The sequence below is a fragment of the Pan paniscus genome, chromosome 1 (genome assembly GCF_029289425.2).
Source record: "Pan paniscus chromosome 1, NHGRI_mPanPan1-v2.0_pri, whole genome shotgun sequence".
Lineage (NCBI taxonomy): Eukaryota > Metazoa > Chordata > Mammalia > Primates > Hominidae > Pan > Pan paniscus.
The window spans coordinates 141,160,742-141,188,173 of NC_073249.2; the positions used below are offsets into that span (position 1 = coordinate 141,160,742).

At 36.5% G+C, this 27,432-nt stretch overlaps 1 protein-coding gene across 3 annotated transcripts in view; it reads left to right on the forward strand.

The window, feature by feature from the left end:
• COL24A1 (collagen type XXIV alpha 1 chain) overlaps positions 1-27,432 on the forward strand; it is a 404,401-nt gene that overhangs the window by 364,202 nt on the left and 12,767 nt on the right. For all 3 annotated transcript variants that reach the window (XM_003805298.6, XM_034934180.3, XM_055116591.2), the window contains 4 exons: positions 13,956-13,991; positions 14,100-14,126; positions 23,938-24,003; positions 24,610-24,778. In XM_003805298.6, the coding sequence (XP_003805346.4) occupies positions 13,956-13,991; positions 14,100-14,126; positions 23,938-24,003; positions 24,610-24,778 (298 nt within the window). The remainder of the gene's footprint in view (positions 1-13,955; positions 13,992-14,099; positions 14,127-23,937; positions 24,004-24,609; positions 24,779-27,432) is intronic.

Sequence of the window (27,432 nt, forward strand, 5' to 3'; positions counted from 1 at the left end):
ACTTGTAGAATAAAAATAAAATTGCGGTTGTCAGGAAGTAGAATTAACTGATGTGGTAAAAGAGACTTAGACTCACACAATAATAATGGGAGACTTTAACACCCCACTGTCAATATTAGACAGATCAATGAGACAGAAAATTAACAAGGATATCCAGGACTTGAACTCAGCTCTGGACCAAGCGGACCTAATAGACATCTGCAGAACTCTCCACCCCAAATCAACAGAATATACATTCTTCTCAGCACCACATCCCACTTATTCTAAAATTGACCACATAATTGGAAGTGAAACACTCCTCAGCAAATGTAAAAGAACAGAAATCACAACAAACTGTCTCTCAAACAACACTGCAATCAAAATAGAACTCAGGTTTAAGAATCTCACTCAAAACTGCACAACTACATGGAAACTGAACAACCTGCTTCTGAATGACTACTGGGTACATAACGAAATAAAGGCAGAAATAAAGATGTTCTTTGAAACCAATGAGAACAAAGACACAATGTACCAGAATCTCTGGGATACATTTAAAGCAGTGTATAGAGGGAAATTTATAGCACTAAATGCCCACAAGAGAAAGCAGGAAAGATCTAAAATTGACACCCTAACATCACAATTAAAAGAACTAGAGAAGCAAGAGCAAACAAATTCAAAAGCTAGCAGAAGGCAAGAAATAACTAAGATCAGAGCAGAACTGAAAGAGACACCAAAAAACCCTTCAAGAAATCAATGAATCCAGGATCTGGTATTTTGAAGCGATCAACAAAATTGATAGACCGCTAGCAAGACTAATAAAGAAGAAAAGAGAGAAGAATCAAACAGATGCAATAAAAAATGATAAAGGGAATATCACCACCAATCCCACAGAAATACAAACCACTAACAGAGAATACTATAAGCACCTCTATGCAAATAAACTAGAAAATCTAAAAGAAATGGATAAATTCCTGGACACATACACCCTCTCAAGACTAAACCAGGAAGAAGTTGAATCTCTGAATAGACCAATAACAAGCTCTGAAATTGAGGCAATAATTAATAGCCTACCAACCAAAACAAAGTCCAGGACCAAACATATTCACAGCCGAATTCTACTAGAGGTACAAGGAGGAGCTGGTACCATTTCTTCTGAAACTATTCCGATCAATAGAAAACGAAGAAATCCTCCCTAACTCATTTTATGAGGCCAGCATCATCCTGATACTAAAAGCCTGGCAGAGACACAACAAAAAAAGAGAATTTTAGGCCAATATCCCTGATGAACATCAATGCAAAAATCCTCAATAAAATACTGGCAAACCAAATCCAGCAGTACATCAAAAAGCTTACCCACCACGATCAAGTCGCCTTCATTCCTGGGATGCAAGGCTCGTTCAACATACACAAATTAATAAGCATAATCCGTCACATAAACAGAAACAAAGACGAAAACCACATGATTATCTCAATAGATGCAGAAAATGCCTTCGACAAAATTCAACAGCCTTTCATGCCAAAACTCTCAGTAAACCAGATATCAGTGGAACATATCTCAACATAATAAGAGCTATTTATGATAAACCCACAGCCAATATCATACTGAATAGGCAAAAACTGGAAGCATTCCCTTTGAAAACTGCCACAAGACAAGGATACCCTCTCTCACCACTCCTAGTCAACATGGTGTTGGAAGTTCTGGCCAGGGAAATCAGGCAAGAGAAAGAAATAAAGGGTATTCAAATAGGAAGAGAGGAAGTCAAATTGTCTCCATTAGCAGATGACATGATTATATATTTAGAAAACCCCATCGTCTCAGCCCCAAATCTCCTTAAGCTGATAAGCAACTTCAGCAAAGTCTCAGGATACAAAATCATTGTGCAAAAATCACAAGCATTCCTATACACCAATAACAGACAAATAGAGAGCCAAATCATGAGTGAACTCCCATTCACAATAGCTACTAAGAGAATAAAATACCTAGGAATCCAACTTACAAGGGATGTGAAGGACCTCTTCAAGGAGAACTACAAACCACTACTCAAGGAAATAAGAGAGGACACAAACAAATGGAAAAACATTCCATGCTCATGAATAGGAAGAATCAATATCGTCAAAATGGCCATACTGCCTAAAGTAATTTATAGATTCAATGCTATCCCCATCAAGCTACCAATGACTTACTTCACAGAATTGGAAAAAACTACTTCAAACTTCATATGAAACCAAAAAAAGAGCCCACATAGCCAAGACAATCCTGGGCAAGAAGAATAAAGCTGGAGTCATCACGCTACCTGACTTCAAACTTTACTACAAGACGGTAGTAACCAAAACAGCATGGTACTGTTACCAAAACAGATATATAGACCAATGGAACAGAACGGAGGCCTCAGAAATAACACCACACATCTACCACCATCTGATCTTTGACAAACCTGACACACACAAGCAATGGAGAAAAGATTCCCTATTTAATAAATGGTGCTGGGAAAACTGGCTTGCCATATGCAGAAAACTGAAACTGGACCCCTTCCTTACACCTTATACAAAAATCCACTCAAGATGGATCAAAGACTTAAATGTAAGACCTAGGACCATAAAAATCCTAGAAGAAAACCTGGGCAATACCATTCAGGACATAGGCATGGGCAAAGACTTCATCTCTGAAACACCAAAAGCAATGACAACAAAAGCCAAAATTGACAAATGGGATCTAATTAAACTAAAGAGCTTCTGCACAGCAAAAGAAACTATCATCAGAGTGAATAGGCAACCTACAGAATGGTAGAAAATTTTTGCAGTCTATCCATCTGACAAAGGGCTAATATCCAGAATCTACAAAGAACTTAAACAAATTTATAAGAAAAAACAACCCCACCAAAAAATGGGCAAAGGATATGAACAGACCCTTCTCAAAAGAAGACATTTATGCAGCCAACAGACATATGAAAAAATGCTCATCATCACTGGTCATTAGAGAAATGCAAATCAAAACCACAATGAGACACCATCTCACACCAGTTAGAATGGCGATCATTAAAAAGTCAGGCTATTGTGAATAATGCCGCAATAAACATACGTGTGCATGTGTCTTTATAGCAGCATGATTTATAGTCATTTGGGTATATACCCAGTAATGGGATGGCTGGGTCAAATGGTATTTCTAGTTCTAGATCCCTGAGGAATCGCCACACTGACTTCCACAATGGTTGAACTAGTTTACAGTCCCACCAACAGTGTAAAAGTGTTCCTATTTCTCCACATCCTCTCCAGCACCTGTTGTTTCCTGACTTTTTAATGATTGCCATTCTAACTGGTGTGAGATGGTATCTCATTGTGGTTTTGATTTGCATTTCTCTGATGGCCAGTGATGATGAATGTCCAACAATGATAGACTGGATTAAGAAAATGTGGCACATATACACCATGGAATACTATGCAGCCATAAAAAATGATGAGTTCATGTCCTTTGTAGGGACATGGATGAAATTGGAAATCATCATTCTCAGTAAACTATCGCAAGAACAAAAAACCAAACACCGCATATTCTCACTCATAGGTGGGAATTGAACAATGAGATAACATGGACACAGGAAGGGGAATATCACACTCTGGGGACTGTGGTGGGGTGGGGGGGAGGGGGGAGGGATAGCATTGGGAGATATACCTAATGCTAGATGACAAGTTAGTGGGTGCAGTGCACCAGCATGGCACATGTATACATATGTAACTAACCTGCACAATGTGCACATGTACCCTAAAACTTAAAGTATAATAAAAATAAATAAATAAATAAATAAATAAATAAAAAGTCAGGCAACAACAGATGCTGGAGAGGTTGTGGAGAAATAGGAACGCTTTTACACTGTTGGAGGGAGTGCAAATTAGTTCAACCATTGTGGAAGACAGTGTGGCAATTCCTCAAGGATCTAGAACTAGAAATACCATTTGACCCAGCAATCCCATTACTGGGCATATACCCAAAGGATTATAAATCATTCTACAATAAAGACACATGCACATGTATGTTTATTGCAGCACTATTCACAATAGCAAATACTGGGAACCAACCCAAATGTCCATCAGTAGTAGACTGGATTAAGAAAATGTGGCACATATACACCATCGAATACTATGCAACCATAAAAAAGGATGAGTTCATGTCCTTTGCAGGGACATGGATGAAGCTGGAAACCATCATTCTCAGCAAACTATCACAAGATCAGAAAACCAAACACCACATGTTCTCACTCATAATTGGGAGTTGAAAAATGAGAACACATGGACACAGGGAGAGGAACATCACACACCGGGGCCTGTCGGGGGTCGGAGGCTAGATGAGGGATAACATTAGGAGAAATACCTAATGTAGGTGATGGGTTGATAGGTGCAGCAAACCACCATGGCACGAATATACCTATGTAACAAACCTGCACGTTCTGCACATGTAACCCAGAACTTAAAGTATAATAATAATAATTTTAAAACCATATGTGGTAGATTGCAGTGAAATCTGATAAACCCTAAAGATGTTTAAGAACCCGCCAATCACTTCTTCTCGGATCACTGTGTGAAATGGATTATTTGCCTTGCCAGGCATCAGGAGATGGGATATGGGTTTTCTTCACCAGTGGCAGAACAAAGGGACTGCCAATTCGCTTTAGGCATATACCCACTATGTCTAGTCAGCACCAAAGAGATCTGCAATGCAGAGGCAAATCATTAGTTGCATATCAGCCAGTTAGAGACAATGATGAGAGGATGGGCAAAAGGTACACAGCACTTTTGTGACCAAAGTAGCTTATACTGGCCCTACTTCCCTCATTTCTAGGATGCCAATTCTTCCACGCTAAAGAAGATGTGTTGTAAAGGGGCCACTTCTTCAGCAGAGATCATGCTAAGCTTATTTTTTAATAAGTTTTTTATTGTATAGATTTAACATGATGTTATAGGATACATATAGATAGTAAAAAGGTTATTTATAAGCAAGTAATTTGATTATAAGTAATTTTTTAAGCAAATTAACATATTCATCTCACATGATTACCCACCCTTTTGTTTTTTTTTATTGCAAGAGAAGCTAACATCTACTCACTTAGCATGTGATCCATGCCAAACTTATTAAAGCAGCACCATAAACAGAGGACAGACATGGAATAAAATGAGGGAGATTGAAACCAAGTACGTAAGGCCCATGAGAATAAACTTAAATATAGCAGTAAAGTCTTGATTAGAAGGTAATGAGATTACACAGTGACAGCTGAGATTTTTTTTTCTCATCTTAGGGTATGCTTGAGACTCAGAATAATTAAGTTGCAGTTATATTAACTAGCTAAAAAGGAGAAATTATGTTATTTCAGATAGCCTAAGAATCACAAAAGGATATTTAAATCGATGTGTTCAATTTGTAGAAATGTGATCCTCACCTTTTCTCAGCAGATTTATTGTAACAGGAAGCAAGAACATATGTACACAGTGAAGCTATATTTCCAAGGAAGACTGAAAGAGGGAAGGGAAAAGCAGAGAGACTTGGAATTAGCCCATGTTCCATATCAGTGTGGCTCTGCATGCCTCCCCAGTATCCTCTCCAAGTACTGTGGCTGGGACATAGTTTCCATCAGGATTAGGAAGCCTGAAGTACCTATGGCAATGTCACAAGCACTTCACATGAAAAAAAAATTGAGTGGCTCTGTGATGGATTACAAATGCAATAGATTAAGACTGCCATCTTAGGTTGTAGTGACAGAAATATGGCATGCAGTATAAAGCAGGTAGTGGTACCAGTCATGCTATCCCCAAAGAAAACATGGACAACATTAAAGCACATTCAGAGAAGGGGAAGGATCTGGGGGAATCTATGTCCTGGTAGGACCAGTTGAAATATCTGGGATGGTTAGCCTCTACCAGATTCTGCAGCCTGATTATATCCCTCTCCTTGTTCTTTCTTCTCTCGTCGCACTTCCTGGCTTTTGTACCTGTTATTTCTCTACCACACCCTTTATGTATGGTAGAGAGCTCCTGCTGATCTTGACATTTTGATTTAATGAACATTTCTCGGGGCAGGCATGCTAATGTTTTGACCCCACCCTACTCCCACCCCCGGACATAATACCTAGCCGTCAGGACCTAGTACAATGCCTGGCACTTGTTCTTCAGTTTTGTACTTAAATGCCCTCTTATCCTGACTAGCCTGTGTGAATAGCAGTGCCCCCACCTTCCTGAGACGCCTTATATTCCTTCTACCTGTGTCTCTACCAACTGACATAGTACATATTTATTTTTTGTTGTTGTTGTTTATTGTATTTTTCCTCACTAGAATGTAGCCTTGAAGACACACACATTGTAACTGTTGATTTTTGTTTTAATGCTGTGTCCCTCACACCTGGCAGTGCCTCTCTTATAGTTGGCATTCAATAAATATTTAATGAATTATTGATAAATGAATTAGACAAAATTGAGGTGTTGGATCATAATAGTTGTCTTCAAATATTTGAAAGGTTATCTTATAAAAGAGAGGATAGATACAATATGAGTAACTCTAGAGGATAAAATTTAGAAGACTTATTTATTGAATTGTACTTTTGGTTTCTGTGCTCAGCTCCCTGAGAGAAAGTGAGCTCCATGAAGGCATGAGATATATTAGATACCACCTAGTACCTACCTACCATCGTTGTTACCACCTAGTACCCAGTCTATTATAGCACCGGACACATAATTAACACAATAAAAACTTAGTGACAAAGTTAATAGAATACTGAGGCTAATTTCAACTCCATGTAATAATGAGCTGTCTAATATAATAATGAAAACTACACAAAAAGATCATTTTGCAAGTAATAACTACCTTTCACCGAAGCCTACTGTCCATCTCCCCAAGTTACTGGACTGGTATTCCTGCACTGAGTAGGGAATTAGAAGAGATACCCATAAAGTTCTTTCCAGATCTGAATATGTGTGATTCTACATAAAAGAAAAAGAAATAAGCCGCCCCCCGCCACAAAAGAACTAACAAAGCCATAGAACATAAAGAGTTCTTTAGAGATTAATTCCCATCAGCTGTAAATCCTATTCTCAATCCATCTCTCATTCTTCCTCACTGGCATCCTTGTGCAGGTGATCATGATATCCCTCCTGGACTCCTGGTTTCTTGTCATTTCTTCCACTTTTCCCCCACTACAATCTATTCTCTACATAGCAAATAGAGTGATATTATTAAAGAATAAATCAAATTATATCATTCTCCTCTTTAAAAACCTCCCTATGACTTTTTCTTGCACTTAGAATAAAATCTAAGCTTCCTTGCCTTGATTTACAAGGCCCTACATGAACTGGCCCCTGTTTGCCTCTCCAGTGTCCTGATGTACCATTTTCCACCTGCCACCTACACTAACCTCCTTTCTATTCTTAGGAATATGCCTTTTTTTAACCTAGGAAATTCTTTCATATACTCTTCAAATGACTAATTTTATCTCAATATTCAGGTCTCTGCTCAAATACCATCTTAAAGAAGTCTTCTCAGACCATTCTGTCTCATCATTTCCGGTCATTCTCTTTCACTGCATCTTGTTTTGTTTTCTTCATAATAGCACTCATTGCAATTATTTCCTGTCCCCTCCACTAGAATGTAAACTTCCTGAGAGTAGGGAACTTTGTGTGGTACACAGGTTATCAGTGTCTAGAACAGAACTTGCCATGTAATAGGTAATAGTTGATAAATGAATAATATGCCCTAAAATTAAAAAGTGAAACACTATTTCCAGTTCTAGCCTGGTAAAGTAGCATTTCCTGAATTAACATGCTTTTTAGAGTTTTTAGTCTGTGGGTTATCATGCTTCTCTTCATAAATAAGGTGCAAACTTCCAGTACCCAAGGGAGATGGGAAATAGGCACAGTGGCATTTAGAGTAGGCAACTAAATATGCTGTTTAAAAAAAAAAAAAGGATTAACTGGCACATTACAATTATGAGTTTATTCTGTTTTATTGTTGAGTAACTGATAACTGATACTAAATACCTTTTTAATCACTTCTTTTCCTTTGATTCCATTATAATTTAAGGAGCTTTATAAAGTTAATCTTTTAATTCCTGGAGATCATTCTGCAATTATCATTATCCATAAAATGTGCCGTTAAACCTTTTCTCCTTTGTTTTATGGAAAAGCTTGGTAACATTTCTTACACTTTTCATTGGGAATTTTTCAGTACATTCTACCAGTTTGTTTTCTTTAAGGAGGCAGTTTAAATAATTGACTGGCTAAAGACGCCCAATTGGTTACTGTCTTTCAGAATGTAATACATTCGCGGAGGTCATTCTCAGAAAATGCTAGTAAATGGTGCATTTTTGGAATGGATTTTATTAGCTAAGACCTATTGTATTGAGACAAGTAAGAGACTTAAGTCTTTGCACAAAGATCAGAATCACAACAATCTATCAAATTGGTTTGTCAATCTTATTATTATTATTATTTTTGAGACGGAGTCTCACTCTGTCACCCAGGCTGGAGTGCAGTGGCGCAATCTTGGCTCACTGCAAGCTCCACCTCCCGGGTTCAAGCGATTCTCCTGCCTCGGCCTCCTGAGTAGCTGGGACTACAGGCGCCCATCACCACACCCGGCTAATTTTTTGTATTTTTAGTAGAAACGAGGTTTCACTGTGTTAGCCAGGATGGTTTGATCTCCTGACCTCGTGATCTGCCAGCCTCAGCCTTCCAAAGTTCTGGGATTACAGGCGTGAGCCATCACGCTGGGCCTCAATCTTATTTTAAAATTTTCCATGGAGGAAAATTTATTAAACTATGAATTTATTAAATTGTTCTCTCCTTACCAAGTTTTATACCTAAATATAACCAAAAAAATGACCAAAGCATGATTCAGTGACTTTAAAAAAATGCAAATAAGTTTATAGCTCATTATACAACACATGAAAAGTAACTCCTTTATCATAATTTGGGTTTCTTGATTAGAAAACTTCATGTCTTCTGTAATTTAACATTGTAAACTCTAGTATTGATCCCAAGTAGGTCCTTTCCACCACTGAGAGAGCTGATTCTGTATGGCCATTTATGAAAGAGTTATTTTTCTTTCTGTTCTATACTTGCTCCCAGTCTGCCTGCCTATGGACTGTTTTTAAAATGAGTCCCTAGATTCATATATATTTTCTTTTTCTTTTTTTTTTTTTTTTTTTTTTTTGAGACAGAGTCTTGTTCTGTTGCATAGGCTGGAGTGCAGTGGCATGATCTCAGCTCACTGCAACCTCCACCTTCTGGTTCAAGTGATTCCCATGCTTCAGCCTCCTGAGTAGCTGGGATTACAGGCGTCCAGCACCACACCCAGCTAATTTTTTTCCTATTTTTTTGTAGAAACGGGATTTCACCATGTTGCCTAGGCCAGTCTTGAACTCCTGGCCTCAGATGATCTGCCCGCCTTGGCCTCCCAAAGTGCTGGGATTAGAGACATGAGCCACCGCACCCAGTCCTATTCATATATATATATTCTAAACAGAGCCAGAGTTTTATGGCATCCTAAGGAAACCTAGCAGATAGCATGTAGAATTCTCTACTCTTCCTCTACTTCAAAACTGTTGTGTTACTGCCAAATAAATCCTGAAAGTTTACAAAATTTCCTACTTTCTATGAGACCTGAAACACTTAAAACACAACTAAGTAAATTTCAGAGTAAGTAATGCAAAGAGGACTGCTGGAAATAATGGGATACAATTAGTAAAAATTTAACTTAAGTAAAATTCTAAGTAAAATTTTAACTTATAGCAGAAATGATATCCTAGTGTCAGATATCGGCAAATGATTTTTTTTCTTTCTTGACAGAGTCTTGCTCTGTCACCCAGGCTGGCATGCAGTGGTGCAGCCATAGCTCACTGGAGCCTCGAACTCCTGGGCTCAGGCAATCCTCCCACCTCAGCCTCTCAAATAGCTAGGACTACAGGTGCGTGTCATTGCACTTGGCTAATTTATTTATTTATTTATTTATTTAATGATTTTTTTTTTTTCGGTAGAGACAGTGTCTCCCAGTGTTGCCCAGGCTGGCCTCGAACCCTGGCCCCACGTGATTCTTCTGGCCTCTGCCTCCCAAAGCCCCAGAATTACAGGCATGAGTCACTATACCTGACCTGAAAATAATTTTGACAAAATGTAACAACTTGAATCATATAACTTACAGCTATAGAAATAATAAAAAAAAAAAAACAGAGAACAATCTCAGCATGAATTTTCAGATTAGCTGCTTCATATTTGTAATATACTATTTAATGAAATCATAAAATATTGAAACATCCCATTGACATTTTCTCTAATATTATCTCTAAGTTAATATGTCTTCACAGTTCTTGATTAGCAGTTGTCTTATTTGCCTCCAATTTGAAAGCGAGAAGGATGGTTTCTGCATTAGAAGGAAAAACTAGGATATGGGAAATAGGTCCTAAATATTAACACAGTAAGCATTTAAAGCATATATATGTATGTATTTCTTTTTAAAATTCATAAATAGTATAAATCATTCATTTAAAAATATCAAACTTTTTAAATTCAAGAACACTTACCATTACATTTGTACAGACTTTAAATTTTAAATTCCCAATCTGTATGCTTGTGTACACCTTCTTTATCCAGATAAAAAACATGAGGTAGGTCATGCAGAAGCACATGCCTGTGGTACCAGCTACTCAGGGATGCTAAGGCAGAAGAATTGCTTGAGCCCAGGAGTTCAAAGCCAGCTTGGGTAGCATAGCAAGACTCCCGTCTTTAAAGAAAATTTAAAAATTAAAAAAACACACATCAGGAAGAAAATTGATAAAAGTCTTGAAAATCATAATTCTAAAGTGAACCTTGGAGATTATCTTCACTAGACCTATTATATTACAATTTAGATATCTGAGGTCCAAATGTGCAGCAGTTCACTTAAGACCATATAGCAAATTAAGTTACAAAGACAAAACCAGAGCCCAGATTCCCAATTCCTATGTGATTGTGTTTTTCTATGAATTATAGTGCCTCTCAGAAAAAGAGGGTTAGGAGTTCTTGGTAAGGAATATGGTGTGTGTGTGTGTGTGTGTGTGTGTGTGTGTGTGTGTATCCTCCACCTAGATCAAGAGTAGCCCAGCTATCACCCGCATGACAACTTGAAGAGTTTATGTTCTTATTTGCAGTCACACCCTATGACTTGTGATGCTCACTCATTCCATTCTAATTACATTACTATCTAGTTAATCTTATTTAATATTACTAAATTCTCTTTTCAAACCAATGAGTCTCAACCAGGAGCCATTTGTCCCCCTACCACCCTAGGAGACAATTGGGGGAAAAGAATGAGATGTTAGTGGCATCTAGTGGGTAGAAGCTAGGGATGCTGCTAAACATCCTACAATGGAAGCTCCTCAGTTTATAAATGAGAAAAGGAAGCTCTGTGCAACTGAGCCAGCCTAAAATAAAGATCATGAAGCTAAATCAAGATTGTATTTACATAAGGGAAATGACATAAAGGAAATGACATTAGGAAATGAAATAAAAGAATTTACAAAAAGGAAGACTAACATACTCAAGTTTAAGGATATGCACTTACACGTATTTTTAAAGTATACTGATAAAATATGTTACTTTTGGAGGATCATATGTAAATTCTGGGATAAAGTGAAAAGGGAATCTTGTTTTCATAGGAAGTGTTTTTACTATAGCCAAATAACCACCATAACCATTCAGAGTAATTTGGTTCCCCTTTAGAAAATTAACATAGACGGCCAGGCACAGTGGCTCATGCCTGTAATCCCAGCACTTTGGGAGGCCAACGCAGGTGGATCACTTGAGGCCAGGAGTTTGAGACCAGCCTGGCCAACATGGTGAAACCCCATGTCTACTAAAAATACAAAAAAATTAGCCAGGAGTGGTGGCGCACGCCTGTAGTCCCAGCTACTCGGAAGGCTGAGGCAGGAGAATCACTTGAACCTGGGAGGCAGAGATTGCAGTGAGCCGAGATCGCACCACTGCACTCCAGCCTGGGAAACAGAGCGAAACTATGTCTCAAAAAAAAAAAAAAAGAAGAAGAAAGTAAAAGAAAATTAACAGAGACAATCATAGTGTTGTTATAAACTACTTTACTTACTTAATTTTATTTTTTGGAGACAGAGTCTCACTCTGTCACCCAGGCTGGAGTGCAGTGGCGTGATCTTGGTTCACTCCAACCTCTGCCTCCCGGGTTCAAGCAATTCTTGTGCCTCAGCCTCCCGAGTAGCTAGGACTACAGGAGTGCACCACCATACTCGGCTAATTTTTTTGTATTTTAGTAGAGATGGGGTTTCACTATGTTGCCCAGGCTGGTCTCAAACTCCTGAGCTCAGGCAATCCGCTGGCCTTGACCTCCCAAAGTACTGGAATTACAGGTGTGAGCCACCATGCCTGGCCTATAAACAGCTTTATATAGAATAGACAGTGAATCACTTCACCTTAATGGTGTATTAGCTAGAGTAATAAAAAAGAACTAATAAAATGTTATATTGTTGGAATCATATTTTTTTAACTTGGCTACTTTCCCTATTCTATGTGGTTACATTGGGGTTGCCCTGCCCTATCCTGGTGGGTTTGAAGTATTTTGTTTGATCATATTTGTGATCTGACTTGTTCTGAATAATAAGCTGAAATGAACTTTATAAAATCAGCAGTAGAAATTGTTTCTTATTTTTCTATGATAAATTCCTCTTTTGAAGTCAAAGGTAAGATATGTATTTTGTACTGAACCATCAGTGATATTTTCCAAATGTCAAAAACTTGCTAAGTGGAATGGACTATTGCAACTGTTTATTATTTTTACATTGTTGATCCAAAATGGAGAAGCGGACATAACCAATTTCACTTTGAGCTTCTGTATATTTAAAAGGCTATCTCCAATGTGACATTTCTGTCAGCTACCCTGCAGCTTCTGAGATATATGCATTGGTTGATAATTAAATGAATGGATGATGTTAAAATTAACTAGTATTAACTAGTATTAATTTTGACTAGTATTAAAATTAACTGGTATTAATTTTAACATCATTCATTCATTTAATTATGTACAAGTTTTGTACATTCTCTGCTTAAACTTGTAATCATAAACCAGATAAACTGAGACATGTCTAGCAGGCACAGTGTTGGAGTACTCTGATCTTTTCAAGTTACTATGTGTTGTTTGTTCTAGCTATCACAGTATATTTAGGATTAACAGCTTTGGCAATACAAGATGCTTAATACTAAGTCAAGCATGGTGTCAACATTATCCAAAACTTAGCTGAAGATAAGTGTTGCTTTGCCATCTTTTAACCGTAACTGGAGTTGACTCAATATAGTCTTAACATTTAGCTGAACATCTAAGTTACTTTTGAACAGATGTACAGGGCCTTTGAGCATTTTTAACAGTAATTATTGCTTCGCTTTGAAAAATGTGAACATAACTTTTGACATTTTGCGATACACCTTTTCACTTTTCTAATTTCTAAATTAATACTAATTAATTTTAACATCATTCATTCATTTAATTATCAATAAAAATGGAGAAGTATTATTTTGGAGAGATTTTCAGGTGAACTCAACAGGAGTTAGTAACCAGTTTACAGGTAGATAAAGGAAATTAATGTGTCTAAGAACACCGAAGTTTCTATATTTGATGATTAGGTGGATGGTAGTTAGAAATAACAGGAAAAACATCTTTAGACAATACTAATATTTTAAAATGTTACATTTATAATAGTTTATTAAAATGAGTAAATTCAGTTTCTAATAATATCAATAAACGGGAAAATAAATATCCAGCTTGTTTATGAATATGGATGATTGCTAAGTACCACAGCATATAACTTTAGAATACTAAAACAATTTTAAATTGTATGACTTGCCTGGCATGAAAGGCAGTTACAGAGGTTGAATATTAGTTATCTTGCTTATACCCAACCAAAAGTATAATATATACGTCTTGTGTTTGTCTCCATTTCTTCCAGGGTCCTCAAGGACCAAGAGGTCAACCAGGGCCTCCAGTGAGTTGGTTTTCATTTATATCTGTTTACCATTGATGCTTATATGTTTGCCTGGTTTAAGATGTCTACTAAATAAATGTGTATTTTTTTTAATTTGCTGTGTTCTAGGGTCCACCTGGAGCACCAGGCCCAAGAGTAAGTTTGCTTGGTTTGATTTTGTTTTGTTTTATCTTAGTATGTCATATTAACTTTTTAAATATTCTTCTGTTAACTCTCTATTAAAAGGTATCCCTTTTGGATACCTCTGTTCTTTTTTGCTAACCTGATACAGGGCTAGCCCAGCTACACAAACATGAAATCCAAGCCTCAGACTTCTTATTTATAAAATGGAGATGGTATCTCCTGCTTTCTTGGGTGGTTTCAAGTGTTGAGTAAGAAGTAAAGCATGCAGCACATTGTATAATACATAATAAGCACTTGAAAAACTAATTATCTCCATTTCTTCCTAATTCTACATCTTCACTCTCCTTTTTTAAATGTTCTCTTTTTGCCAGCCAGGGTTATCCACTTCTTTGATTTACATGAAGTAAATCAAATCTTTCTCAGTTGCTGGTAACTCTGGAAGCCATCAGACTTCTCTTATGTTTGCTTATTATCTAACTACTATGACCCAAAACTTGCTACCCTTATCTCTGAGGCAATGTTTATGTTGCTTCTGCTATTCTCATGCCCTCTGATATTCTAAGTTTGATTTTCCTTATGCTTTGTATCCACTCTCATATTCCGCAGTCTGTTTGTCTTCCTGCTCCCTATGAAAGGTCTCTCTCCATCTGCAACCTCACCCACACCCCACTCCTCCAGCCTCCTGGTCAAATACAGTGGTCCTTGGTCACATTTTCTGCCTAACATGGATCTACTGTTCGCTACACCATCCCAAACAATAGTCAGTCCTATGCCATTTAAGCCTTCTTATTTCACATGCTGCTCTGATGTCATTTAGATCTCTGCTAGTTGTAGGTGGTGGTTTCCTGTGGTCTACTCTCAGCAGATCAGGAACTCTTCATTTCCCTCAGCTTTTCATTGGGGCAAGGAATAACTTCTAGGCAAAGTGCCACAAGGAAGACTATCCCTTTGAAAAGAAGAGACCCATTTATCTGTGATTTTAAAAAATCACTTCCCCTTTCTGGCCTTCTGACTAACATGGAGGGAAACTCTCCCTGTGTGGACATCAATAAGAATGTCTTTCGGCCGGGCATGGTGGCTTGTACCTGTAATCCCAGCACTTTGGGAGGCTGAAGTGGGTGTATTACCTGAGGTCAGGAGTTTGAGACCAGCCTGGCCAACATGGCAAAACTCCAGGCATGGTGGCACATGCCTGTAATCCCAGCTACTCAGGAGACTGAGGCAAGAGAATCACCTGAGCCCGGGAGGCAGAGGTTGCAGTGAGCCGAGATCATGCCACCGCACTCCAGCCTGGCAGAGCAAGACTCTGTCTCAAAAAACAAACAAACAAACAAACAAACAAAAAAACTATGTCTTTCTCCAAGTCTTCAAATCACTTTCCACTTGTTTATTCTTCCTTTCCTCCTGGATCCCCACAATGCATGGATTACAAGTACCCTCATTAATTGCCTTCCCAAATTATAATGACTTTGATATATCATAGCTCCCTTCTCAAGAAAGAACAAGTTCAAGTTCTAAAGGATCATACGTCATTGGCAAATTAAAGAAATGTTTAGTGAAAATTTTCACATTTAAGTGCCAAACTGTGTGACACATATCCCTCTCACTTGGAAAATATATGTGTTCCTACACAGCCAAAATAGAGTAAGACATGAGAGGTTTTTGCTCAAAGCAAAATGTGGATTAAAATATGTATACACTTTGAGAAATTAATCAGGAAGATTAAGTAAGAAAATACATGTGTTGAATACATTATAACTACTCAATAAATGCTAGTTTCTTTGTTTCCTTCTTTTCTCCCTTTTCCTCCTTTCTGTATTCCTTCTTGGCCAATATGAAAACAGATTTCCATATATAATGCTGTTTTCCTGGAACTTGCAGAGTCCGTTGTAGGAAAATAACATTGAGGATAAGATTTCTAGAGCAGACATCTAAATGACAATAAGACACCTACACATTCTTTCTAAAGTCAGCCTCCATGAAACTTTTCTTAATTCCATTCCCTCATCACACTACAAGATAGAACTGATCACTTCCCCTTCTTTGTTCATACTCATTTATTTTCATGTTTGTCTTTTCTATTATATTGTGAACCCTCTGAAGACAGAGACTACTTTTTAAATTCTCCTTCCATTTAAGCTCTTAATAAATGTTGAGTGCATGCTTGCATGAATACAAAAAAGGCAACATCTCAGGAAATTTTAGTGGGAATCTTCTAAACTAGATTTCACTTGGAGAGAAACAATGTCTATAAAAAAATAGACTCATAGAACTAGAGGTCCTCTCAGTAATTATTAAGCAGTTATTTCAGACTTTGAGTTGGGATTCATTGGTCAGCGGATCATAAGACCAATTTAGTGAGTCTCATTCAGGATTATTTTTAGAGCAAATGAAATAGAATAGAAAAAAAATTGGGGAGGGACTGCTTAATAGATATGGAGTTTCTTTTTGGGTGATTAAAATGCTCTGAAATTCGATCATGGTAGTGGTTGAACAACGTTGTGAATCTACTAAAGACAACTGAATTGTATATTTTTAAATGACTAAAATAGTGAATTTTATGTTATATAAATTTTACCTCAATTTAAAAAAATCAGTACATCATCATCAGTAAGAATAAATATGGTTTTACAGAACTTTTTAAGGTTAAATATATGTATGTTTGTGTGAATTTTGTCATGATGTAAAAATGTATTTCTTACTGTGGGTCAAGATAAGTATGAAAACTTCTAATCCAGTCCAGCCACATCTTTATAGACCTATGAAACTAAAGTAACTTGCTCAGTTCTCTAAAGTGGAATAGCTAAAAGGAAATGTTTCAGGAAAAGGAATATGTATTGATGGTGAATTTGAATGTGAGGATAGGGTAATGACCAGACCTCAGTGTGTATGGTAAGGTATTTAGAAATGAACACAGAAGTATGCCATATGATGTCAAAGTTAACCAGAAATGATTAGTAGAATAAAGGGAAGAACAGGGTGTCTATATGTGTCTGTGTTTGGTGTATATGATGGAAATAACAATCGTTAAAAATCATTAAATGAAAGAAAGAATTCCCAACTGATGTATTCCAATTAATGGGTCAACTGTAGAACCTGGATTGGTGAATTAAGAAGTGGCTGCTGCTATTAAATACTGGTTCTCTAGAATCAGCAAAAACTTCCATCATAAAGAGGGGTGTGACCTGAAATGAGTTCCTATTTGGTCAGCATTTTCACCATCCAGTGATCTTGAAACTTTAGACATATGAAAAAATAACGCTTCTCTTCAAAATACTGAGGTGCCTAGACTAGATCTGCTCTTCACTCGAATGATTTGGAGAGAATTATGAAGATTACATTCTCCCAAAGTATAATGAATCCTGCTGTCTAATTCCTCTCATTATTTCACACTCACTAGTCACAACATATAATCAATCTTTATTCTTTGTTTTCTATTTTACATGCATGTTTTTGTAAATATTGAGTGATTTCCGTGTAAGAATATGTTCTCTCTAACTAGAGTGCCTGGAAGAAGTTATTTTTCCTTATTTGATCCCCTCACTGCACCTAATGAGAGATTTATACTTCGATGTGGGCACTTAGATGTGACTGAATGACTTCCCAGGCAAATCCTCTTAATACAATTTCTCTGAACCTGCCTTTCTTAAAGTCTGCCTGTGGGGAAAAAGTCAATAAATTCAACAAATTGATTGACTGCTATGTGCCAGTCATGAGCTAGGCTTTGTGAATACCTTGGGGATTCTAGGAATATGGAGATTGTCAAGAAAATTTTTGAGTGGCCAAGTGTTATGAAATTTCTTTTCTTTCTAATACCTGTTGGGAAAAAAATGCCTTTTTATTGAGTTGTCGCCTGCACTGATGGTGTTTAAAATTGCTGGTACCTTAGCATGACTAAAGCATCAAACTCTACACTACTAATCTACTAATAGTCATTGTATTATTTACTGCCACACACAGAAAATCATAGTGTTGCCAACTAAGAATATCCTGTGATTTATTCATCTTGCCCTTTGTTGGTGAGCATCTTTTTTTCAGTTTTTTAAATTACACATAGTACAAATGTCCTGTCCATATACATATCATTTTGTAGAATACCTAGAGGACAAATTGCCAGAAGTAGGATAGTTTGGTCTAAGGGATAATGAGCATATTTACTTGTTATTTTTAATGTTGGCAAGATATACATAACAAAATTTTGCCATTTTAACTGTTTTTAAGTGTAGAGTTCAGTGGTATTAAGTACATTCACATTGCTGTGCAACCATTACTACCCATGCCTAGAACTTTTTTTGTCTTCCAAAACTGAAACTCTGTACCCATTAAGTAATAACTCTCAATTCCTCCCTTTACCCAGCCCCGGCAACCACCGTTCTACTTTCTGTCTCTATGAATTCGACTACTCTAGGTACCTCATATAAGTTAAGTCATACAATATTTGTCTTTTTGTGACTGGCTTATTTCACTTAACATAATATCTTCAGGGTTCATCTCTGTTGTAAGCGTATATTCGAATTTTATTTATTTTCAAAGCTGAATAATAGTCCATGTAATACATATACCAGATTTTGTTTATCCAAATGGACACTTACGTTGCTTATACCTTTTGGCTATTGTGAATAATGCTGCTATAAACATTGCTGTACAAATATCTGTTGGAGTCTTCACTTTCAATTCATTTGGGTATATACCTAGAAATGAAACTGTTGTATCACGTAGTAATTCTATGTCTAATTTTTGAGAAACTGCCATACTGTTTTCCATAGCTGCCGCACACTTTACATTACCACCAGCAGTGCACAAGATTCCAGTTTCTCCACATCCTCACCAACACTTGTTGTTTTCTGGTTTATTTTTTCTATAACAGCCATCCTAATGGTTGTGAAGCGGTATCTCATTGTGGTTTTCACATGCATTTTCCTAACGATTTGTGGTGTTGAGCATATTTTCATGTGTTTATTAGACATTTGTTTGTTTTTTTTTGAGACAGACTCTTGCTGTGTTGCCCAAGCTGGAGTGCAGTGGTGCGATCTCAGCTCACGGCAACCTCTGCCTCCCAGGTTCAAGTGATTCTCCCGCCTCAGCCTCCCGAGTAGCTGGGATTACAGGTGCCCTCCACCACGCCTGGCTAATTTTGTATTTTTAGTAGAGCTGGGATTTCACCATGTTGGCCAGGCTGGTCTCGAACTCCTGACCTCAAGTGATCTGCCTACCTCGGCCTCCCAAAGTACTGGGATTACAGGCGTGAGCCACTGTGCCCAGCCTCTTCTTTAGAGAAATGTCTATTCAAGTTATTTGCCCATTTTTTGAATTGGGTTGCCTTTTTTTTTTTTTTTGGTTGTTAGTAAGTTGTAGAAGCTCTTTAAATATTCTAGATATTAATCCTTTACCAGAAAGACAATTTGCAGTTATTTTTTTCCATCCCTTGGTTGCCTTTTCACTCTCTTTATAGTGTCCCTTGATGCACAGAAGTTTTTTTTTTCTGATATAGTCTAATTTATCTACTTTGTTCTCTTGTTGACTGTGCTCTTGGTATCATTCCAAGAAATCATTGCAAAATCAAATGTTATCAAGCTTTTCCTATTTGCTTCTAATAATTTTATAGTTTTACCTCTTATGTTCAAGTCTTTGATTCATTTTGAGTTCATGGTATAACTCATGATGTAAGTTTTTTTGTACTTGATGTAAGTTAAGGGTCTAACTTCATTCTATCCCATGTGGATATTCCATTTTTCCAGCGCTGTTTGTTGAAAAGACCATCCTTTCTTCATTGAATGGTCTTAGCACTCTTGTTGAAAATAATTTGATCATAAATGAGAAGGTTTATTTCTGGACTCTCTATTATATTTCATTGGTCTTTATGTCTGTCTTTATGACAGTACCAACTGTTTTGATTACAGCAGCTTTATAGTGAGTTTTGAAATCAGGAAACATGATGCCTCTAACAACTTCTTTTTTCAAAATTATTTTGGCTACTTGGGGTCTATACTATATGTTATATTTACTATATTGTAACTTCTACTACTGCTCTTTATTTCTTCAGGTGGATTCAAGTTTCTGCCTAGTATCCTTTACTTTAGGCCTGAATGACTCCCTATAATATTTTTCTAGGGAAGGTATGTTAGTGATAAATTGTCTTGGTTTTTATTTAACTGGGAATATATTAATATTTCCTTCATTTTTAAAGGAGAGTTTTACTGGAAATAGAATTCTTGGCTGACAGTCTTTTCTTTTAGCACCCTGAATATATTATCCTACTGCCTGCTCACCTTTATGGTTTTTTATGGGAAATTAGCTGTTAATCTGGTTGAAGATCTCTCGGACATGATGAGCTTCCTCTCTGCTTTCAGAATTCTCTCTTTGTCTATAGCATTAGATAGTTTGATTATGATGTGTCTGGGAAAGTTTTTGGAACTTCTCGGATGTGTAGGTTAATATTTTTGCATCAGATTTGTGATGTTTTCAGCCATTATCTCTTTATATATTCTTTGTGCCCCCTTTTCTCTCTCCTTCCCTTCTGAGACTCTCATCATGCATATGTTGGTAAGCTTGACAGTGTCCTACAGATCTCTTAAGTCTCTGTTCACTTTTCTTCATTTTTTTTTCCACTCCTCAAACAGGATAATCTCAGTAAACCTGTCTTCAAGTTAACTGGTGCTTACTTCTGCCTATGGAAATCTACTGTAGAGCCTATCTAGTAAATTTTTATTTCAGCTATTGTACTTTTTAACTTCAGAATTTCTATTTGGTTCTTTTTTCTATAATTTATGTGCTTTTATTATATTCTCTACTTAGTAAGACATCTTTCTCATACTGTCCTTTAGTTCTAAAGACATGGTTTTATTTCATTTTTTAACTTGCCTAAGAGAGAATTCTGGAAGGCTATTATTCCACCACTTTTGCTGTCTCCTAGATTTCTTATCTTCTTTAAATATCTTTTTAATATTTCGTAGATGAAATGGAAGAACACATAAAGTACATATAGTGCACACTGTAGTGATTGCTTCAAAAGCACTGTGCAGCTATTTGAGTTGCAAACCCAACTAGCCAGTTTTATCATAGAGTACCATTTTTTATTGACAGAATACCAGCATTATTAAGACATGAGTAGTTCACAGATATTTTCTTGAAAATGAATGAAGTTAGCCTTCCATTTCAAGGAAAACAACTGACAGAATTTGATGCCAGTGAGAAATTTCAGCTGTCAAGCAAAAATAAAAATTAGGGAAAACATGTATTTATCACTGAGGATTTGACAGATTCCCAGTACTTATGTTTTCCTGATAAGTAACATTATGTTTTCCTGATGATGTTAACAAATGTAATTTTTGACATTAAGGAATGAGCTGTATCTGTGTTTGGAAGACCTGCATAATTCCATAAATCAGTATTTTCAGAATGATCAATATATTATGTTAATAAAATCATGTATAAGCAAAAGACCTATGAAAGTATAAAACAGACCAATGGATTTTAGTATAAAAGTACAAAACGTTCATTGAGGTGGGTTCAGTTTTCCCACAAAAACTAACCTTTAAGAAACTACCACTTATCAAGTTTTGGTATAAGGTATAATATGAAAGAAGAAAATCCATAATTATTTGAAAAACATGACTTAAATACTTTTCTTTTTTCCTACTACATATCTCTATTAGGCTGGATTTTCTTCACAACTAATTGAATACAAAAACAAATATGAGAATTTAGCTGTAATCTATTAATCCAGACATTACAGAAATGCACAAAAGTGTAAAACTGGGTGACCCTTCTCATTAATTTTTTTGTTTTGGAAAATATAGTTAATTTTTATAAAAATATTTATATTAACATATAATGGGTTTGTTGATATTTTAAAGCAATTGACACATGAATAGTTTTAAAATTTATTTTGGCTTCTACTATAGTCAATATCAAAAGTTGGCCGGGCACGGTGGCTCATACCTGTAATCCCAGCACTTTGGGAGGCCAAGGCGGGCAGATCACCTGAGGTCAGGAGTTTGAGACCAGCCTGGCCAACATGGTGAAACTCCATCTCTACCAAAAATACAAAAATTAGCTGGGTGTGTTGTCACAAGCCTGTAGTCACAGCTACTTGGGAGGCTGAGAGGCAGGAGAATCGCTTGAACCTGGGAAGCGGAGGTTGCAGTGAGCCGAGATCGCACCACTGCACTTCAGCCTGGGTGACAGAGCGAGACTCCATCTCAAATTAAAAAAAAAAAAAAAAAAAAGTTATAATTCACATAAACAAAAAATTTGTAAGGCCTCTAATAATAAAGGAATCCTTTATTAAAAGTGCAAAAGGATTCTGATTCTGAAGAGTTTGAGAACCACTATGCTAGGTTTTCTAATTAAAACCCTTAATCACCAGCAGGGGACCAAGTGAACAACATAAAGGTGGCTATGGTTTAGCCCTTAATTCAGTTTCCCATATTTAGTGCCAATATTTTTGTGTGACCCATATCCAAAATCTGCTCATTCACGCAAGCAGGATGGTCATAATTATTTAATCTGCAGAGAATATTTTAGGTTTACCCTCTTTGCTACTTGAATAGTCCATGCTCCTTCTGTCTCATGGCCTTTGTGCCAGGTTGCTGCTTCTGCCTGGAAAGCTCTCCTACCCCTTCTCCTAACAATTCTTATTTATTCTTTGGACATCAGTTCAAATTTTACTACCTCAGGGAAGCCTTCCCTGACCTATTCCTTCCAACCTCTTACATTTTCCAGATTTGATTAATTTCTCTAATTTCTCTCATAGTTTCGTGCACTTTTCTTTCATAGCATGTATCTCAATTGGTAATTAGGATTTTTGAGATAATTTAATTATTGCCTATCTCCTCTCTAAATTTAAGTTCCATAAGGGCAAGTTTCTTTTTTGTTTACCATTTTATCCTCAATATATATCACAGTGTTTGGCAGTATATATATGCAGAATGAGTCAATTATTTTCCAGTATGAACAACACATGCTGAAGCAAGGGAGAGTACATTTTATTGATTATTCCATCATTTTAAATAGTTTTTCAAACTACCAACCATGAACTATGAGATATCTGTTGAATACAGTTTCTATTATGCAGCCTTCAAGTAAAAAGATGTCTTCACAGTACAATGACTGAAAGAAATTAAATTGCTTGTTTCACTTACACAGATGCCATTTCCCAGAACCTTCTCCCAACTCATGCTTCATTGTTCTAAGATAATTTTTTTAAAAGAATTACAAAAAAAAAAGACTTTTACTAATGGTTATGCTCGGTCTTTTTCTAAAAATATATTTTATTAAATGCAAGAGGAGATTGATTTCATTCTGTATTATTTCTTTTGGGACTCATGGTACATTTTCCAACTTCAGAAATTATTTTTAAAACCGCAGAAGTATCAGATTAAATTAATGTGGTGACTACCTCAGGACAGTAGTATTTTATTCTACTCCTTCCAAGAATGTAACTGTTAAAAATTGCTACAGTTATTTATTCTTCACTTTACAATTTATTAACTGAGAGGATCATATTTTATTCTCTTCCATTTGAGGAACTTTGTGTGTGTGTTTTCAGGCAACAGAAACAAATAGTTTTTCATCTGAGGACTGTAGACTCTGGTCCTATTTTAATTAGGAGACGTTTGAGATTTGGATGAAGGTGGCATATTGTCCTTTCAGATAGCCAGGCAATATTTGCAAAATCTGTCTAACCATAAGAGTTACAGAACCCCTTCAGATAATAAGTCTGGTATACTTTAACAGCAGTGCTTTCAGAATTTACAGCCTTTACTTTAGGGCACTCAGTGTTGATCTTATTGCTAATCTCAAATGGTTTTGTTTTACACAGAAGCAAATGGATATCAATGCTGCTATTCAAGCCTTGATTGAATCAAATACTGCCCTACAGATGGAGGTAACATATCTGGTTTTATTTATATTGGCACTGTCTCTCAATATACCAATTAAACAGAGAAAATTTTTGGAGGCCAAAATGTGACATTATCTCAAAGATTGTATTTAAAACAGATTGAAAATGTGAAACCATTCTCAAGAACAAAGTAAGTGATTTTGGTATAATTAAACAGAAATATATGCGTAGGATGTTTTGTAAGGAAAACATTTAAATCAAAAATGTAGTACTGTTATTTGTAAGGAATTTGGTACTATCCAAGAAAGTAGTTAAATGAGGTTAGCCATGTTTCTTAAAATGAGATATATATATTATCACTACTCATTTATTTAAACTCTAATGATTCAATGTGTAATTTAAAAAACATAATACAGTAGACATAGCAATTCTTATGTTAGCTTGAAAACTAAACTTGCAAATGTGAATTTAACCTCTTTAAAAGATTAAGGTTATTAAAGCATACACATATGCCTATGCTTAAATATAAACTGTTCTTTACATTCTACTCACAACTTACTACACATAATGGAAACACATTCTTCTCCTGCCTTGGCCCGTGTTGGTCCTCAGGAGTTTTTTGCTTATATAATTCTTATGATGACTTGGCAGAGCTACCAGAATACTGAAGTGACTTTAATTGACCACAGTGAAGAGATATTCAAAACCCTGAACTACCTTAGCAATTTATTGCACAGCATCAAGAATCCTCTTGGCACACGAGATAACCCAGCACGAATCTGCAAAGATTTACTTAACTGTGAACAAAAAGTATCAGATGGTAAGTTCTTGGTTACCTCAAACTCTGATAGTGAATTTCATTTCATCATTTCAGTGTGTTTGAGATTTGTAATGTGTTCACTCCAAATCATAGTTAGTTTGATAAAACCCTGGCAGAAGCCATTTTAATGTCATCAAGAATAAAATTCTCTATGAGGGAGACATGATTCTGATGTCATCCACCCCTAGCTATATCATTTGCTTATATTTTGTACTTGGTATACAGCATATTCATATTAAAAATTAAGAAAGGTAGACCTGACCTTTGCATTAACAGACAGTAGCACTCATCAGAACTTGGTAAGTCAGGACTACCAAAGTTAGCAACATAAATAAATATATTATAGCATCTCCTTCACCATACTCCCTAAAAGTCTGGGTTTTTTAAAATACAAAATGGAATTTAAATGTCGCCTTCTAGAATTCATGACCATGAAGATGGGAGCAGTTTGTCATTCTTGGAAGTGTCTAATCTCAACACAGATGCCCCGATTTCATTAGCCAGAGGTGCAAAAATGAATTTAGATTAGAACAACCAAGGAAAGGTTTTAAATCAAGAGGAGTAAGTCATCAGTTAAACAGGGGAAACCTTGTCTGCTACAAACTCTAGTTTTAACACAGTGACATGTTTGAAAAAAAAAATGTGTGATTTGAAAAGTGCTGATGTGAAAAATGCTGATTTGAAAAAGCTATGTTATGTTATTCTGTGGTCATTTTAATTTTGTTTGTATATACATGTCTCACATACATGCACTCACACACACACAAACACGCACATACACACATGTCCAAAACATCTGCTTCCGTTCTAGAACTTCAATGAAAACATTCATTTTGTTTACATTAATCAAACACTTCTAAAGATATTTTTCTGCCCTAAATTAATATAAAAACTAAAATAATACTAAAATTGTAGTTGCCTATAATAATTCTCAGCTTGATTTTTTCCCATATTTGAGGGCATAAAAGTGTAATTCTGTAGAATTGAAAGGAACAAAGATGTTGTAAGACATACAAAATTAGTATGAAATGTAATTCAAAGTCTACCTTCCTTATAAGAGAAATAGCTAAATGGTGTGGATTGTGCAGTGTTCAAAAAATCTTTATGCCCCCCAAATACTTTCATCACTAGGATATCATAAGTGCTATAAGGAAAAACAAAACAGCAGGGAAGGGAGATTTGATAGGAAGTGGAGCACAAGATACAATTTTTAAATAGAATGATCAGATAAGGCATCTATGAGAATGTGACACTTGGGTGATATCAGAAGGAGGTAAGAGAGCAAGCCACAAGAAATCTAGAGAAAGAGCTTTCCAGGCACAAAGAATAAATGCAAAAGCCCTGAGTCTTTGAGTATACCTAGCATGTTTTAGAATTAGCAAGAAAGCCAGTATGAATGGAAGAGAGTGCATATAGGGGAGAATGATAGGAGATTAAATTAGAAAGATATCAAAAAGTCAAATTATACAAGACCCTCTAGACTACTCAGAAGTCTCTAGCTTGTACTCTTGATAAGATGGGAAGCCATTGGAAATTGCTGAGCAAAGAAGTGACATAATTTGGCTCAGATTTTTAAAATATTACTCTAGCTAATATGTTGCAAATACAATGAGGAAGACAGGGGTAGAGGTAGGGAAACCACTGAGAAGGATATTGACATAATCCAGGAGAGATGATGGTTGGTTGGACTAGAGTTGGTTGCAGGGGAAGTGGTAAAAAATGGTTAGATTCTTGAATATGCTTTATGCTTAGCGTTCCATTATTGGAATGCTAAGCATGTGGGAGTCATTTATATCCTACTTCTTAAGGTCATCACCAAGGTCTGATTGCAAAAATTCAAAAAAATTACAACCTCAGGAATAAATGGGTTAAGGTAGAGCCAGCAGTTTTTGTTGATAGATTGGATGTGGGTTATGAGAGAACGAGAATGGTAAAGGATGACTCTCAGGGTTTTTTTTTTTTTTCTATAAAAGGGTGGGATGTTGTTAACAGGAGATGCAATTTTGGAGAAAAGATCAGGAGTAAAATTTTGGATATATTTACTTTGAGATGTCTCTTAGACATTCAAGTAAGAATGTCAAGTAGGTAGTTGACTACTCAAGTTCAAGGTCAAGAAGGAGATCCTAAGTAAGGGTAAAAATTATGAAATCATTTACATTTAATTGGTATTTAATGCCTTAAGACTGCTTAAGACTACATAGATAGTAAGTAAAGGAAGAAATGAGGTCTAGGCCAGGCACAGTGGCTCATGCCTGTAATCCCAGCACTTTGGGAGGCAGAGGTGGGCAGATCATGAGGTGAAGAGATTGAGACCATCCTGGCTAACATGGTGAAACCCCATCTCTACTAAAAATACAGAAAAATTAGCCGGGTGTGGTGGCACGCACCTGTAGTCCCAGCTACTCAGGAGGCTGAGGCAGGAGAATCACTTGACCCGGGAGGCCGAGATTGCAGTGAGCTGAGATCACACCGCCACACTCCAGCCTGGCCACAGAGTGAGACTCTGTCTCAAAAAAAAAAAGAAAAAAGAAATGAGGTCTAAAAACTGGATCCTAGGGTTCTCTAATGTTTAAAGATCAGGAAGGTGAGGGCGAACTAGCAAACAAAACTAAGAAGCAGCTATCACTGAGATAAGAGGAAAACTGGATGTGGTG